Source organism: Hirsutella rhossiliensis, assembly GCF_020360975.1.
Source record: "Hirsutella rhossiliensis strain HR02 chromosome Unknown scaffold00012, whole genome shotgun sequence".
Classification (NCBI taxonomy): Eukaryota; Fungi; Ascomycota; class Sordariomycetes; order Hypocreales; family Ophiocordycipitaceae; genus Hirsutella; species Hirsutella rhossiliensis.
Window position 1 is genome coordinate 1812662 of NW_025408678.1, and position 15645 is coordinate 1828306.

A 15645-nucleotide genomic window follows, 5' to 3' on the forward strand; every position below is an offset into this window, starting at 1 on the left:
GGATACCTGCTTCCCTAGCCCCCAGCCCAAGAAAAAAGCCAGCTTCGTTTTTTCCTCTCACCAAGATCTGATAAACCACATACGCTTCCAATCGTCGAAGCCACCGTCCGTCTCTCTGGATCAACAAGCAGCCCTGGAAGTAAGAGTACATAACACTTGAATACAAGATCCATGGCCCCCCAGCCAAGCTGCTTACCCTCAAAACCATCTCCACCGCCCAATGTGTCGCTCGCCGTCGCCTCTGCTCGACCCCGTCGCCGTCAGCGAGGACCTGGCGCCGCTGCCGAGCCTCAAGCAGGCCGGAAGTGCCACCATCGATTTTGACGGCCAGCTCGACCGCCCGCTCAAGTACCACGAGGATGTGCGGACGGGCTGCGGCGGGCAGACGTGGCCCGCCGGCCTGGTGCTGGCCAAGCACATGCTGCGTTATCGTCGACGTGAGATTCAGGACGCGACAATGTGCGTCTTCTCCACTGTACTATTCTTCCTCTCGTTGCTTCTCCCCCTCCCCTCCCGCCTCCTCCGCCCTGCTTGGGTTGGGCGATCCATTGCCGCCTGGGCTCAACCAACAGGGCAAGACAAAGAGTCCGAGGAGAAAGGAAAACAACAACAATGGCGAGGACAAGGCAGGAAGGAGGCGTTTTGCTGACTTGGAACCCCCCCTGCAGACTGGAGCTCGGCGCTGGCGGTGGCTTGGTTGGGCTTGCCGTGGCGCTGGGGTGCAGCAACACGGCCAAGGGCTCGCTGCTGCTGACGGACCAGGACGAGATGCTGGGGCTGATGCAGCACAACATTCAGCTCAACGACGTCGGGTCGAGGGCCACGGCCCTGGTGCTCAACTGGTAAGTCGTCTCCTTTTTCTCGCCCTTGCAGTCCGGCCATCGAGCTTGGATACGCCCATCGTACTGTACGTGGTGCCGTCGTCTGACGGAGCCTTGGCACAGGGGCGAGCCGCTGCCAGCGGTGGTGGTGCAACGGCGGCCCAACGTGATTCTGGCGGCCGAGTGCGTCTACTTCGAGCCGGCCTTTCCACTGCTCATGCAGACGCTCAAGCATCTCTTGGCGCTCAACGACGGGGCCGTCGTCTACTTCTGCTTCAAGAAGCGCAGGCGTGCCGACCTGCAGTTCATCAAGATGGCCAGGAAGGCGTTTATCGTTGAAGAAATCCCGGACCAAGACCGGCCGGTGTTTGCGCGCCAACAGCTATTCCTCTTCAGCCTGAGGAGCAAGACCAAGACAACGGGGGGCTAGGGGGTTACACAGGCCAGAGCGGCGGAAGTGGCGGTGGCAGAGGCGGGCAGCCCGCTTTGCAGGGATCGGTTGAAGCATTGGATGCTGGCTGATGCCGGACACGGTTCGCTGTGTACCCTATGCGCTTTGGGCATGCCGCCGTCCTGTTTGGAAGGAGGATTTACTTGGCTGGTTGGCTCGAGGGCTGCACCGAGAAGAAGGCGGTTGCGCGGAGAGGTCTGATGGGGCTGGGGGATATGCATCGGCTCCGTGGGTTGCACCAAAGGGGCGGAAGAGGGAGATGGCGTATGCCGTGGCGGGCAGCGGATGGATGGACAGGCGGGAGCAGGTGTTTGCGTGGACGCATGCCGCGATGCAAACGAGGAGCCACCTTGGGTAGGGCACGGGCGAGCGGGAGATGGGAGAGGTGCAAAGAGGGCATGCCGCCGTTTGTGGGGGATGTTGCAATGGGCGGTGGGCATGGCGAGGTGGCGTGGCGGATGGCCTCACCGGGTCTGCCCCTTGGAAGACGGGCACGGCGCGACGGAGAAGGGGGACTGGCGGTCCGGGATGAGAAGTGCCGGAGGCGGAGGAGCGAGGGCTTGGCTCGGCATGCCGTCTCACCTCAGCCGTGATGCAAGCGTTGCATGTGCCCGAGCACCATTGACGGCCTTTGGTAGGATGCCCGATGCCCGTCCTGCAGCATGGGCGTTGCTGTACCTGCAGCGCACAGAGGGAGAAAGACGAGGCTTTGCCTTGAGCGGTGCGAGGTAGGGATACGAGGCGAGTACAGTGCATGCTTCAGGACGCGCGTTGATGGGTGGAAAAGGGCTCGGGGTTGTGGGCACGGCTGTCCCGCATGGCGACGACGCGCACTGCTCACGTGTCGGGGACATGAAGAGAATTGCCTGAGAATAGCCTAAGAATAAGTTGATTAACTCAGAGCTGGACGTGAATAGAAGGTGGCCCGTCCTCGGGGCCCCAGCTTGTTTCATCCCCCTTGCCCCTGAAGGGCGAAACGCCTCCCCTTTGCCATTAGACGGCGCGGCGCAGCAGCCAACAGCCAACCTGGGAAAAAGAAGCAGTTGGCTTCGGCGAGAAAGAAAAAAGGGTCGGAAAAAAAAGGGGGGGCCAAGGGATTTCCAACGATCGCCCCCCCTCTTCTTCCTTTCCGATGGTCCCGCTGCGGTTCGGCGGGTAAAAGAAGAGATTTGACTTGTTGGTGATATAAGTGGGGGCGCACAAACAAACAAACACACTCACCTCACACGCCTTGCTGCTCGTTAGTACCTGCCCAAGCCAGGTACGGATACGGAGTAACTACAGTATCCGTAAGAAGGTGGTGGTGGGTTTGCAAAGGTGCCTTTTCTTTTCTACTTCTCCTCCTTGCCATGTTGGCAGGTTGGGCGATTCCAAAGTACTTTCGTAGGGTTAGGTTAGCTGGGAGACGGCGGCGGAGATGGGTCGGGAAACTCGACGGAGATTAAAATGGGGGAAGAAAGGAAAGGAAGGCGGCGGCCCTCCCACCCGTCCATCCATGATCCATCATGCTCGGCTGCTCAGGCACGCAGCCTCTGCCATTGGCTGCGTGCCTGAACAAGGAGTCGAGTCCGACAACCACCACCACCACCACCTCTGTAAGTACTGTACCTCTATAAGTACTGTACCATCCATGTACAGCGGCCTGCCTGCTGCAGTAATTACAGCACAGTACAGTACAAGCTCGTGGTCCGGCCAACGACCGACGCTCTCGAGGAGTGCCAGCGCAGCCGCCGGGGCCACGCACCGGGCCGAAAGGGGCAAGGAGACTGAACAAGAAAAAAACATCGAGGGCCGACCTCGCCGGCCCTTGCTGGTCCAATGGGCGTTGTCGTCACCGGCGTTGAACGGCATTGAGCTGGCCCAGCCCACAGGGCCTCCTAGGTGCAGTAGTACGTACGTACTACCTTACCTAGGTAGGTACTAAGTAAGGTAGGTAGGTACAGTACCTGCAGCAACTACCAGCACCCACAGTCCAGCACAGTCCGGCACAGTCCAGCACGGTCCAGCTGCTGCAGGCTCCAAACATGGAAGTAAGTGCGTGCACATTAGGCGACATTAGGCGACAGCCGCCAGGCCAACGCCGTCTTCAGCTTCTCCCAGAGGCACCATGTTTTCCTTCTTCTTGACCCTCCCATCAGGCCAAACCTAATCTCACACTCTAAGTGGGACAAAAGAGCGCGCGAACTTCCCGGCGACGTGGATCCACGTGCTCCCCGGCCCGGTGGATCGTTACCTTGCAGGGTTGATGTTTCTCCTTTATGGAGTCGCTACGTATTTCTAATGGCTGTGGGTGGTGGCATCAGACTTTTGGCGGCCCCCTTATTTTTCTTTTTTTCGTTTCGTCTTATTTATCACAGTGTTTTGTTTTATTCATTTTTGCTGTCTTGCTTGTTGGGCCTTTTCTCCCTCTTTTCTTTGCCCATGCAAGCCAATCACGGAGAAAGGGCGTGTGGTCTATTGATGCACTCACTGTTGGCTCCAACGTGGAAAGGGCCCGCGATGCCTCGTTGGGCAATTCCATCGATACACACGCACACACACACTCTCTCTCTCTTTTTCTGTCATGCCCCTGAAATGCCCCTGAAGAACGCCGAGAGAGAGTCGTCTGATGGTGCGTTTATATCAAAAAGAATCAGATGCTCTCCCGGTCTGCCGCCCTAAACGCTCGGATCCATGCCGCCGTCGGTGTAAGAGGAGCGAGCAGTGAGACGAACATGTACAGCACAGTGCGTGTCCACTCACCTCACCTCCCAGCCTGCCAGGCAAGCAGGTCACCAGCAACACGTCCTCCGTACTGTACATACAGTCGTATTCGCGGCCCGACCTGGCCTGTCTGCAGCGTCCTGCAAGGTGCCTGGCCAGCGACCCGCACCCCCCTGAAGCCCTGTACCTCCTACCTCGAGCGACTTGCCCTCCCCCCCCCCCGGAACAACCGACTTGGGCCGTGGCCTTTTGCTGACGCCTCTCTTTTCCTCTCCTCACTCACTCACTCTCTCTCTCCTCTTCTCTTCTCTTCTTCTTCCAACTCCTTACCTTCCTTTCCCCCCCCCCCCCCCCGTTGCCTGCCTCTCTCCTTGGCTCTCTCTCTCGCCAGCTGCTCATACACTCCCTTGACTATTTATACTTGCATATCCCGCCGTGGTTTCGTTCCTTCAGAATCCCCGTCACGAGCAGGTCTCTCTCTCTCTCGTTCTCGCCAACGACACTCGTTCCACTTTGCAGAGCAAAGTCTTGCTTGTCGGGTCATCCATCCTCGCAGAGTCCAAGGAAGCAGCATCACACCACCACTGTCCTTTCCACCACCCACTCAACCCACCACCGCCGCCGCCATGAAGACCGCCGCTGTTGCCTCGGCCCTCTTTGCCGCCGCCGCCTTCGCTCACCCCTTCCGCCTCGGTCGTCGCGACAACCAGCACCATGCCCGTGCCATGGTCACCGTGACCGACTGGGTCACCGAGACGGCCTATGTCACAAAGATGATCGACGCCACCACCACCCGCTGGATCACCCCCGGCGCCTACGCCGAGCCCACGCCTGCTGCCGAGCCCAAGGGCCAGTTCTACGAACCCCCTCCGTCCGCTCCCGAGCCCGAGCCTGCCTCCTCGTCCGCTGCTGTTCCTCCTCCCCCACCGCCGCCGCCGCCCCCTCCGGCGCCTACTTCGGCTGCTCCCTACGTTCCTCCGCCACCGCCTCCGCCTGCGCCCAAGCCCAGCTCCTCGTCCAAGGCCCCTGCTCCGTCGCCACCCCCGCCTCCTCCCCCGGCCCCTGCGCCTGAGCCTGAGCCCGCGCCGTCGACCCCGGCTTACGTGCCTCCTCCTCCCCCGCCGCCCTCGTCTTACCCCGTTCCTGAGCAGGCTGCCGAGGCTGCCTCAGCCGGCGACAGCGGTGCCCAATCGTTCTCGGGTCAGATCACCTACTACGATGTCGGCATGGGCTCTTGCGGCCAGGACGACTCGGGCAAGGACAACTCGGAGAACATTGTCGCCATCTCCAAGGACAAGATGGGCACCCAGTCTAACGGAAACCCCATGTGTGGCCAGAAGATTACCATCCACGCCAATGGCAAGACGACGACGGCCACGGTCCGCGACAAGTGCATGGGCTGCTCCGCCAACAACATTGACGTCAGCAAGAAGGTCTTCATGGAGCTCTACGGCAGCCTCGACGGCGGCCGCCTCCCCGTCAAGTGGTCCTTCAACTAACGCCCTTGATCCCCGTCACCCAAAGGGCCTTGGGATCCCAACCCCCAAGTCGAGGGCTTGCTCGCACGCTCCTCCGCCTCGAAGCATGCCTGCCAGCCAATCATGCTTCGACGGACCGGCGTGTGTGCAGCCCGCTCTTTGCAAATCTAGTACGAAGTCATGATTTCCTTTGCTCGTCTTTTCATGTCGACCCAATCACCGGCGCCGGACGGAATGTGGATATGGGGTCACTCGGATACCACTTGTTTGGGGGCGAGGGTGGAAACAGACTGGGCTGGTCTATCTGTCGGTTCTCGCGTTTCTACTTTTCCAACGGCGCATGGTGCGCTTGACCCTCTCTGGCGGGGGCATTCTACCGTTCCTGTACATACTTGTCATGCGTCTTTGCGCAAGACGCTTCACGCCCTGGACAATGGGAAATACCATCTTTTGGATACTTGTCGCGGCCCCTGGGTGATGATGCTAGCAGCGCGCGTGATGACAACGTCCCCAGGCTGTCCTTGAAACAATCCATGAGCATAAACAGGCTAACCACGTTTGCTCCCCCGCCCCCCCTTCTAATAAAGCTTCACCGAGGCAGACCGTCTGGGGCTTTTTGACTTTCCGGGGGATTTCCAGCGGGGCCTGTTTCCCTTTCGCTCACGACTAGCGGGTACGGGGGCGGGACACCGGGGTTCCACTGGCACCCGCTCCAATGGGCCGGGATTCTTCGTCCTCTCGCAGGCCCCTTGTTCCTTTTCGGAAACGGTCGTCCTTTGTTGTCGGTCTGTCAGTCCATGGCTGCCTGTCTCACGAGCGTGCCACGTCTCTGTCGCAAACCCATATTTTTTCTTTTTCCACCAAGTAGCGGTCGGCCAGCCAGCCAGCCCCCTCTATTTGGATGTTTTTTCTTCCTCGCAGGGGGGGGGGGACAAGTCATCTAACCGAAACTCCCTCGCCTCGCCTCGTGATGATTTGTTTGCTGTGCTGACGCCTTGTCGACACTAAGACGGCCCTGTGCGTCGGGGGCGCGTACTGTAGCACGGTAGGTAGGGGGGCGGCGCAGCGCCGGCGGGCCGACGAGGCGAGTCAGACCGCTGCGCCCGATGTTTGCGGTATGCGAGAGGAGGCCTCCTTTCTATCGGGACAAGGACACAGCCTCCGAAGGTGGGGGTGACGGGGCTGCGATATGCTCTGCTGGGCAAACAAGAGAGTGAGAAAAAACATCACCTGCGGAAAAAAGGGGGCGGGTAATGGCGGGCCGCCGCGAAGCAAAAGCGACTCCGTGCTGTGGCGGACTGTGCATTGAGGTTGAGACAAGAGACGAGACGAAAAGGCGGTATAATGGAAGGAAGAAAGGAGGCCCAGAATGCGCTTCTTCTTCCTTGGCCCGACGCCCTTCGCTTCCCCCCTTTCTTTTTCTACGTCTACTGTATTCTGTCCCTTCACAGCAGGCTCAGCAGCTCCTCGACGTATCGCCGCGTGTCGACGCCGATGCCCTGCGCCAGCCTGCTCTCCCCGCCGCCGCCCGCCCCCCCGAGCAGCCCGGCGTGGTCGCTGGCCCGTCGCACCAGGAAAATCTCCTTGGCCAGGGCGCGCGCGTCGTTGTCGTCGCCGCCGCCGCCCGCCGCAGTGTGTCGGTCCGAGGCCGAGCCGAGCGAGAGCGACGACGTCGAGGCCCGCAATGCGCCGCCCCCCTCGACCTCCTCGTCCTCGTCCTTCTCCCCCCCGGTGCTGCCGGCCCGCGGGGAATCGTGATGGCAGCGGTCGAGCAGACGCGTCCAGACGATCCACCACCCGCGGCTGGTCTTCTGCGTGCGCTCGACGTCGCCGGCGAGGGAGCGCGTCGCGGCATGGATATTGAGCAGGTGGAGATGCGTGCTGACGGCGTCGGCGCGGGACCACGAGTCACCAGCCGCCGCCGCCACCGTGAGGTCCTGGATGCAGGGAATGATGGAGTGTACCGTGAGCGACGACGGGTCCCAGACGAGGTTGTAGATGCTCGACGAGGCGCGCTCGAGGCCCGGGCGGTCCGGGCGGTAGCTCGTCGAGGCGAGCAGCGGCCTCTTGAGCGGGGCGAGCTGGTAGTGCAGCGAGCGGTATAGCGCGTCCCAGGCCAGCGAGTCGGTGCGCAGGCGGAAGAGAAAGACGAAGACAAAGGGCCGGTTGACGTAGACGACGACGCGCAGCTTGTGCGCCTTGTTGAGGTCGTGCAAGTTGTAGCCCGGCAACATGTTGCCCATGACCTGCGACTGTGTGTGCACGCTGGCCGGGTGCGCAAAGTCCTTGACCACCGTCGCCTCGGGTCGCTGGCCCGTCGCGCCGCTCTCGAGCTCGACGTGCAGCGTACGCACCACGGTGCGCGAGTTGTTCTCCGCGTCTGACTCGCCGCTGGCCGATGTCTGGCTCAGGCCCGCATCCGCCTCCTGGCTTTCCTCAATCTCGCCCCGGAGCCCGATAAGAAAGTGCCCGGACGCCTCGTGCGATGCCGTGGGGCCCCGCGGACCCGCACCGGAAGCTGCCGGGGGCTCACGGGGCGTCTCGGGGCTCCGCTCCCGCACTGCTTCGGCTCCGGCTTCGGGGATGCGGGGTTGGGTGGAGGGCGATGAGTCGCCGGAGCTGCCGGGCAAGGTCCAGTAGGAGCCGTACCCGAGCTTCATGTAGCTGAGCATCTTATCCAGCTTGCCGTCGTCGACGTCCTTGGTCTTTGCCTGGCCCGCACCACCCTTGTTGATGTGACTTTCACTGTCATCGCCCGCACCGCCTTCTGATTCGGGCTTCAGCTGCGAGGCCGTGGGTTTGGCGCCCCCCGAGGAGCTGGGGGCCGCTTCCGCCGCGGTCGCGGGCTTGGGGTCTTGTTCGGCAGACTTGGCGGCCTTTCTCGCCTTGGCGTGGCGAATCGACGTCGGGCTCTCGATGAGACCGTACGCATGCTCTCCCCAGGTGTACAGGTCCTCCATCCAGTGCGTCACGTCCCGTAGAGACTTCCTGGATAAGGCGCCTGTGCCCAGGAAGATGGCGCCGTCGACGGCTGCCGGCTCGCGGCCAGTGCCTAGCCAGGGCTCGTGCTCCTCGTGCTTCTTGTCCGGTGTCTTGCCTGCGGCAGTCAGTTGCGGGCTAGCGGGGTCCTCATCGCTGCCAAACTTGGAGACGACAAGGTCGACGAGGCCCTCTATCCTCCCGACCAGGCCCTCCAAGACGTCGCGCTCGCCGCTGCCGCGGTCCTCCTCCCCAACGCCTACGCCAAGCTCGCCCGAGGCGGCGACGTTGATGCCGCCAAAGATGTCCCTGGCCGGGTTGCCGTGCAGCATGACGCTCCAGGTGGAGAGGAAGAGGTCCCAGTAGCGGTTCAGGAGGGCAACAAACTTTGAGCGGCGGCTGTGGACGAACAAGGCGCTCAGGGACGAGTCGTGGTGCATGAGGAAGATTTCATGCGCGCGCAGCAGGTCCCTGAGCAGCAGCGAGGTGGGCTTCATCTCGCGCGTCGTACACTCAAACTTGTCCTCGCGACTCTGGCCAGCCTTTGTGGGCAGCCGCGGGGGCAGCGGCACCTTTGTCAGGTCGATGCTCTAGCACAACTGGTCAATACAGCGACGACAGAGGGGATCCGAGAGCCTCACGGCCAGAATCCACCACCCGGGCTCGAGCTCGTGCATGACGACGCGCGACGTCTCGGTGTCGATGGCGTCGACGGCGGCGCCCTCGGCAAAGCCGCGGCTAAAGTTGGCCATGCCCTGGGCGAGGCCGATCTGGCGCAGACGCTCATGGCGCTCGTCCTGGGAGATGGCATCAGTGGGACGGCCGCGGGTGCGCCTTCGCTTGTGCGGCGAGGCCTGGGTGGTGACGGAGGCGTAGTAGACGATCTGGTCGTCGATGGTGTCGTCGGTGGTGCCGAGCGAGGGGTTGAAGATGGCCAGGAAGCCGAGCTGCGCCGGCACAAGGCCGCCCCCCGACGACGACGGTGATGATGACGAAGCTGCACCTGCTGCCGCTGAGGCTTGGGCGCCGGACGATGCCATGGCTGGCTAGCCCTCAGGCCGGGGAGGGGGGGGGATGGAGTGGCGATCCGAGCAGCGGGGGTGGGCGGTGTCTCCCCGCCTTTGGCGGCAGGAAGGGAGGCACAATGATGAGAAGAAAGACGGTCAAGGAGAAAAGGGGGCAAATAGAAATGCCCACGGGGTGGCACGGGAGAGGCCGCGGGGGTGAAGCAATGGTGAGGGGCGGTGGTGTATGAAGGGAAATTCAGTTGGCGCGAGGTTGCGAGGATGGAAGAAAGCGTCGGTTGCGTCACGCGCGGCACTATCCAACGCGACCAATGGCACGGGAAGTTTCAAGAGAAACTGGAAAATATAGATGATTTACTTTTTCCCATTCGATGTTTTTTGGGGGGAATTTCTTCTTGACGCGCGTTGACGTGCTCGAATATATACCAACAGTGGGAATGGCTTCATCATCAACTCCGCGGTTTTCCTGGCCATGATGAACCTAGCGCGGAAACGAGGCTTCTAGACCCTTTGCATGCCGCCATCTACTAGCCCCCAGGGCCTGCCACCTGTATCTGAACGGTCGATGAACGACCCAATCGCAGTTGATGGATCAAGGCTGTATTTCCAGGGCAGAGGCGGGCGCAACCCTTGTCGTGCTACTTACCCTATACCTGCCTGCCTACTACCTTGATAGGCTCCATAACAGCATCGGGGCTTTAGGCTAGTTATACATGGACTAATTATACCTCTTCCATTGTTAGGGTAGATAGAGTTTGTACTTGTTGCTGTAAAGAAAAGCAGCAAGACACGCTGAACCAGGTCGCCAATCGGGTGCTGTGGGCCCTCTGTCTCTCGCTTCACGGCCGCGATTAGCGCTACGACTCCTTGCATGTCTCTGACGACGAGTCCCTGCAGCAGAGCAGTGCTGTCCATGACCAGTATCCAAACCGCGCCTTCTTCTCGTGTCACGATGTTGTGGTGCCATGGATACACGAATTCTACTTGCTACGCCGTTACGTCATCTTCGGACCCCAAACCTGCTCGTATCCCACATCGCTTTCCTGCTTTTATGCCTCACGCAAGCCCATCTCCCAAAACACCACAACCTGCCGCAGCGACCAAACAAAAAGAAAACCCCACGTCATGGAGTCCTGGACCCAGCTCCGGCGCCGGTCAACAGGCCTCTTCGCCCACGTCCACCAGAGCCTCCCCTCGATGCCGCGCCTCGGCAGGCCCTCGTCGTCACGGAAACAACACGGCGCCATCAGGGCAACGTGGCAGCGCGTCGACGGCCTGCCGCTGTTGCCGCGCTCCTCGCACTCGCTCGACGTCGTCGCCGGCGCCGCCTACATCTTTGGCGGCGAGCTTAGCCCCCGCGAGCCCGTCGACAACGATATGCTGGTCATTAGTTTGCCGTACAGCAGCGCCGGCGCCGACTACTACAAGGTCAAGGCTGTCGCAGCAAAGGGCGATGAGCGCCCAGCGTTTGAGGAGCGCTATGATGCCGGGGAGCAGCAGCAGAATGAGGAGGAGACGCCGGGCCAGAGGGATCTGCAAGATGTCCCGCTCGGGGAGAACCCGCCGGCCAACAAGGGCAAGGAACCCGCCACGGCCGAGGACCAGCAACCGTCCGTGTCCAACCCCGGCGACGTCCCGGCCCCTCGCGTCGGTCACGCCACCGCCGTCATCGGCTCGCGTATCTTCCTCTTCGGCGGCCGCGGCGGCCCGGACATGACGCCCCTCGACGAGGCCGGCCGCGTCTGGGTCTTCGACACGCGCTCCCGCACCTGGACCCATCTCGACCCCGTCCCCGCCGTCACACCGGGTGCCGCCGCCGTCCCTCACCCGGCAGCCCGCAGCTACCACTGCGCCGCCGCGACAGAGCACCCGCGCGACCTCGGCCACCCCTCGGCGCCCCGCAAGCCGCAGACGTGGCGCCAGTGGGCCGTCGGGGACTCGGCTCGCACCGGCATCCCCCAAGACCCCGTCGTCGGCAGCGTCGCCGAGGAGGCCGTCGACTACGACTCTGAGGGCTACGGCACCTTCCTGGTCCACGCGGGCTGTCTCGCCGACGGGGAGCGCACCAGCGACCTATGGGCCTTTGACGTCGCCTCGCGCACCTGGACCGAGCTCCCCGCCGCCCCGGGCCCGCCCCGCAGCGGCACTGGCATGTGTATCAGCAAGAGTCGCCTCTTCCGCTTCGGCGGCTTCGACGGCGCCAGCTCGCTCGGCGGCCAGCTCGACTTCCTACCCCTCGAGCTCGAGACGTTTGACGACAGCACCGCCAAGGCCGAGGTGTCCATCGCCGCCCGCGCCGCCGGCTGGCAGACCATCCTGGCCGACAACCCCGACGCCTCGTCGACCGACATCCCCGTCGAGTGCTCGCAGCAGTGGCCCGCCGCGCGCAGCGTCGCCTCCCTGCACGCCCTCAGCATCGGCGGCGGCGGGCGCGAGTACCTGGTCCTGGCCATGGGCGAGGGCAGCCCCAGCGCCGACGGCCACGCCGCCGCCGCCGCCTTCCTCGACGACGTCTGGACCTTCCAGGTGCCCCCGCTCGGCATGACGCCCGCCAGCCTGACTGACGCCGTCCTGCAGGCCGTGGGCAGGAAGACGGGCGAGGGGAGGTGGACCCGCGTCGAGGCCAGGCCCCTGGACGACGACGAGTACGACGACGACGACGAGCAAGGCAGGCCCGCGCCGAGGGGCTGGCTGGCGAGTGCGCCCATGGGCGATGTCGAGGAGAGCGGCATCGTCATCTGGGGTGGGGTGGGCCAGGACAACCAGCGCATCGGCGATGGCTGGATCCTGCGGCTGGGCGACTGATGATCATCTTCTAATCTCCCTTGGAAAGGGGAACGAGGAGGATGCTTCTTGGAAAGGAATGAAGACAGCCGTAACGGCCATTTGACGATACGATACGACATCTTGATTGTTTTATTTCTCTTCTTTCTTTGTTACATCTCCCCACGTGGGATTCTGCATCTCCCATGAGCGCATGGCGCCCGTTTGAATCGGAAAGAATCAAGTCGTAAAGTCAACCTCTGCCACGGTGTATCATGTGTTTTTCACGCAGCGCGCCAGTTTCGTTATATACAGTCATGTAGCCCTCTGGCCAACCCCCCAAGCAAGTGCCTCTAAATGCCATGCTCGTACAGAGTACCATTCCTCCCTCTTCCTATTTTCTCTCTTGCCCAACAAAGTCACCAGCACCGACAACATGGAATGGATGGGGAAATGATGTTACAGGTCTGCCCTCGTCTTCTCGGCGCCCCAGGGCTCCTGCAATAAATTCGTCTGGCCCTTGCTGTTCTCGCACGTCTGCCTGCCGCTCAGGGGTCCGGGGCCGGGAATCTTGGCGGAGGGGGAGGAGGGAGAGGTGCTGTCCTTGAGGGCCTTGAGGAGCTCGGTGACGGACTCGGGGGTCAGGTCTTCGTAGTAGTCGTCGTTGATCTGGATCATGGGCGCGTTGACACAGGCCCCGAGGCACTCGACCTCGATAAAGGTGAAGAGGCCGTCGGGCGTCGTCTCGCCCTGGGTAATGCCGAGGTGTGCCTTGATGGCCTTGACGATGACGTCGGAGCCGCAGCCGCCTAATTGGCAGGGGGTCTATGAGGCGGTGCGCACGTCAGCCTACTGCTCAGACCCGAGAAGCCGCGCGAAGCTGGCGAATTCCTCGGGGCGTGTAGGCAAGGAAGAAGGGAAGCATACCGTCGTGCATGCCTGGATGAAGAACTTGCCGACCGGGGTGCGGTTGTACATGGTGTAGAAAGTGGCGACCTCGTAGACGCGCATCGGCGGCATCTCGAGCAGGCGGGCGACCTCGTTCATGACGCTGATGCTGGTGAAGCCGTGCTGGCGCTGGCCAAGGTCCAGCAGGGGCATGACGGCGGCCTTTTTGTACTGCGGCGGGTAGCGCTTGAGGATCTCGGCAATGACATTTTCGTTCTGCTCGTTGAACTTGAAGGGGATGTCGGGGTTGTTTTCTGCCGAGTTTCGGTGCTGCACAGAGCATCATCAGTCAGACAAGCAATTGTAGCTGCCGCGTCCTGATGGAACAGGGGATGCAGAAGTGCAGGCAACAGGTCATCTCGAGAGCCATTGAGCTCGGCCAAGATCGTGCTGATGCAAGCGTGACACAGCGACAGAAGTGTAGGCAGCCTTACCACTTGCAGCGCGTCGCTTGGCCGGCGAGCAGAGACGGACAGGGAGCGCATCTGCGTCTGTGGGCGGGAGGCGACGCGCGAGGCAGAGCGCCGCATGCCGCAGCGGAGCAGTGACGGGAAGAGCTTGCTCGCCATTGTTGGAGACTGGGGGGGACGGCCAATGGAGGCGTGGTCGAGGTCGAGCTTCGAGCTTTCGGCTGGAGATGGAGGAAGAGACGGAGCTGGACGTTGGGTCGCTGATAACAAGATGGAGCTTGCTGCTTGCAAAAAGGGTGACGTTGATTGGCGGCAGCGGCGGATCTTCGGATAGTGTCGAGGTGTACTTTATCTAGAGGTATTAATCATCATCACTGGTCACGATGGCATCATTTCTCCAAGGACGCCTAGATGCAGGTCGAGGAGAGAAAAGGAGTGAAAATTGCTCGGATCACAGCAATGACAGAGACACAGCAAACGCAGCAGTCACTCCTCGAGCAGCTCAAGCCCATCCATCATCGTCCTCGGCAGCTCCATCAACCTCGCCCTCGCAGCCCTCTGCACGCTCACGACAAACTCATCCGGCACCGCTACTCCCCCGCGCCCCCCGAGGATCATGTCGGCCACGGCCACGCCGCACCGCGCCGCCACCGGCATCCCGTGGCCCGTGTACCCGGCGCTGATCCACAGCCCGCCGGCGGCCTCTTCCTTGTCGGCCGCGTCGTCGATGCCGAGTAGCCCCGCCGGCACCGCTCCAACCCAGGGATGACGGTCGCGCGAGTAGCCCATGATGCCCGTCCATTCGTGCGTGGCCTCGAGCTCCGGCGCCTCCTCCGCTGAGCCCGGCCGCAGCTTCAGTGCCGAGCCCAGGGCGCGGCGCAGGTTCAGGCCGACGACGGGGTCGACCTCGTCGTCGCGGGAGATGCCCTCTTGTCCGCCCGCGACCGTCGAACGCTCACCTCCGAGAATCAGCGCCTTGTCGTCGCCGTCTCGCTGAATCAGGTAGTCGTCGGTGCCCCCCGCCACCCAGGTGTAGTTATGCGGCAACAGGACGGCTCCCCGCGGCGGCTCCAGCGCACACACCTGGCCCCGGACCGGCACAATGAGGCCCGTCATGCGCGGCACCAGGTGCGACGTGTAGGCGTTTGTGGCGAGCACCACGTGCCGGGCCGCAACCTGGCCGCGGGGCGTGTGAAGGATCCACGAGGACGACGAAGAAGAAGAAGAAGAAGAAGAGGGTCGCTGTAGATGCAGGACCGGCGTGCTCGTCTGCAGATTAAACCGCCCCCCAGCCCCATGCTCGCCCAACAACGTCTCCAACACCCAAGCCACCAGCTTATACGGCCAGCACTTTGCCGCCACGGGCTGGTAGACGGCGCCCACGGCCTCGGGGATGCGCAGCTTGGCCAGCGCCGCAGCCCTCTCGACCAGCACCGCCTTGTCCCGGAGGTCGCCGTGCTTCTGCAGCCGCCGCAACTGCCGCCGCGCCACGTCCAGCTCGGCCGGCGACGAGAGCGCGTGCACGCCTCCGACGACCTGCCAGTCGCACGCAATGTCGTTGTCGGCGATGAGCGATGCGAGCTGGTGGAACGTTGCCAGCTCGAAGCGTGCCACGTCCGGCTTGTTGGTCCACACTCCGGGCTGGCAGTGGCCGCCGTTCTGGTTTGCCTCTTGTCAGCAGAAGGAATAATAATAATAGATGGGTGGAACAAGAGAGAAAAGGAGAGAGAAAAAGAGAGAGAGAGAGTAATACCCGCCCCGTGGCCCCCCAGCACGCCTCCCTCGCCTCCAGCATCAACACGGCCCTCCCGGCCTCGGCCAGCCTCCGCGCCGCAAACGCCCCCGTGATGCCGCTGCCCACGACAACCACGTCCGCCTCCGCCGGCACCCGCGCCGTCGTCCGGTGGCCCAGCAGCCGCCGAGACGGCTCGCGGTGCCAGTACGACGGCGTGCTGCGCGTCGTCGGCAGCTCCGCCTGCCCTTCCTGGAGCGTAATGCCTGTCATGCTTTGGCCGATGTTGCTTGTCTGACGTGGGCAGTCTCGAGACCCCGAGGCGTCTTTATCAA

General features: G+C 62.5%; 6 protein-coding genes across 6 annotated transcripts; 3 read left to right on the forward strand and 3 right to left on the reverse strand.

Annotated features, from left to right (window-relative positions):
• Positions 1-220: 220 nt before the first annotated feature.
• Positions 221-1251, forward strand: HRG_09436 (lysine methyltransferase domain-containing protein; the record flags this gene model as incomplete). Its single annotated transcript, XM_044867907.1, has 3 exons — positions 221-459; positions 669-842; positions 945-1251. The coding sequence occupies 3 exons, from the start codon at positions 221-223 to the stop codon at positions 1249-1251; spliced, it is 720 nt and encodes a 239-aa protein (XP_044717167.1).
• Positions 1252-4601: 3350 nt separating this feature from the next.
• On the forward strand, positions 4602-5474 carry HRG_09437 (riboflavin aldehyde-forming enzyme; the record flags this gene model as incomplete). Its single annotated transcript, XM_044867908.1, has 1 exon — positions 4602-5474. One exon carries the CDS (start codon positions 4602-4604, stop codon positions 5472-5474), a length of 873 nt encoding a protein of 290 aa, XP_044717168.1.
• Positions 5475-6898: 1424 nt separating this feature from the next.
• On the reverse strand, positions 6899-9472 carry HRG_09438 (putative Vacuolar fusion protein CCZ1; the record flags this gene model as incomplete). The annotated part of the gene is made up of 3 exons (XM_044867909.1): positions 6899-8550; positions 8593-9022; positions 9074-9472. 3 exons carry the CDS (start codon positions 9470-9472, stop codon positions 6899-6901), a joined length of 2481 nt encoding a protein of 826 aa, XP_044717169.1.
• Positions 9473-10582: 1110 nt separating this feature from the next.
• On the forward strand, positions 10583-12262 carry HRG_09439 (galactose oxidase, central domain-containing protein; the record flags this gene model as incomplete). The annotated part of the gene is made up of 2 exons (XM_044867910.1): positions 10583-11983; positions 12035-12262. The coding sequence occupies 2 exons, from the start codon at positions 10583-10585 to the stop codon at positions 12260-12262; spliced, it is 1629 nt and encodes a 542-aa protein (XP_044717170.1).
• Positions 12263-12679: 417 nt separating this feature from the next.
• Positions 12680-13737, reverse strand: HRG_09440 (thioredoxin-like [2Fe-2S] ferredoxin domain-containing protein; the record flags this gene model as incomplete). Its single annotated transcript, XM_044867911.1, has 3 exons — positions 12680-13045; positions 13148-13438; positions 13603-13737. The coding sequence occupies 3 exons, from the start codon at positions 13735-13737 to the stop codon at positions 12680-12682; spliced, it is 792 nt and encodes a 263-aa protein (XP_044717171.1).
• A 327-nt stretch (positions 13738-14064) lies between these two features.
• Positions 14065-15583, reverse strand: HRG_09441 (FAD dependent oxidoreductase domain-containing protein; the record flags this gene model as incomplete). Its single annotated transcript, XM_044867912.1, has 3 exons — positions 14065-14286; positions 14329-15237; positions 15332-15583. The coding sequence occupies 3 exons, from the start codon at positions 15581-15583 to the stop codon at positions 14065-14067; spliced, it is 1383 nt and encodes a 460-aa protein (XP_044717172.1).
• Positions 15584-15645: the final 62 nt, after the last annotated feature.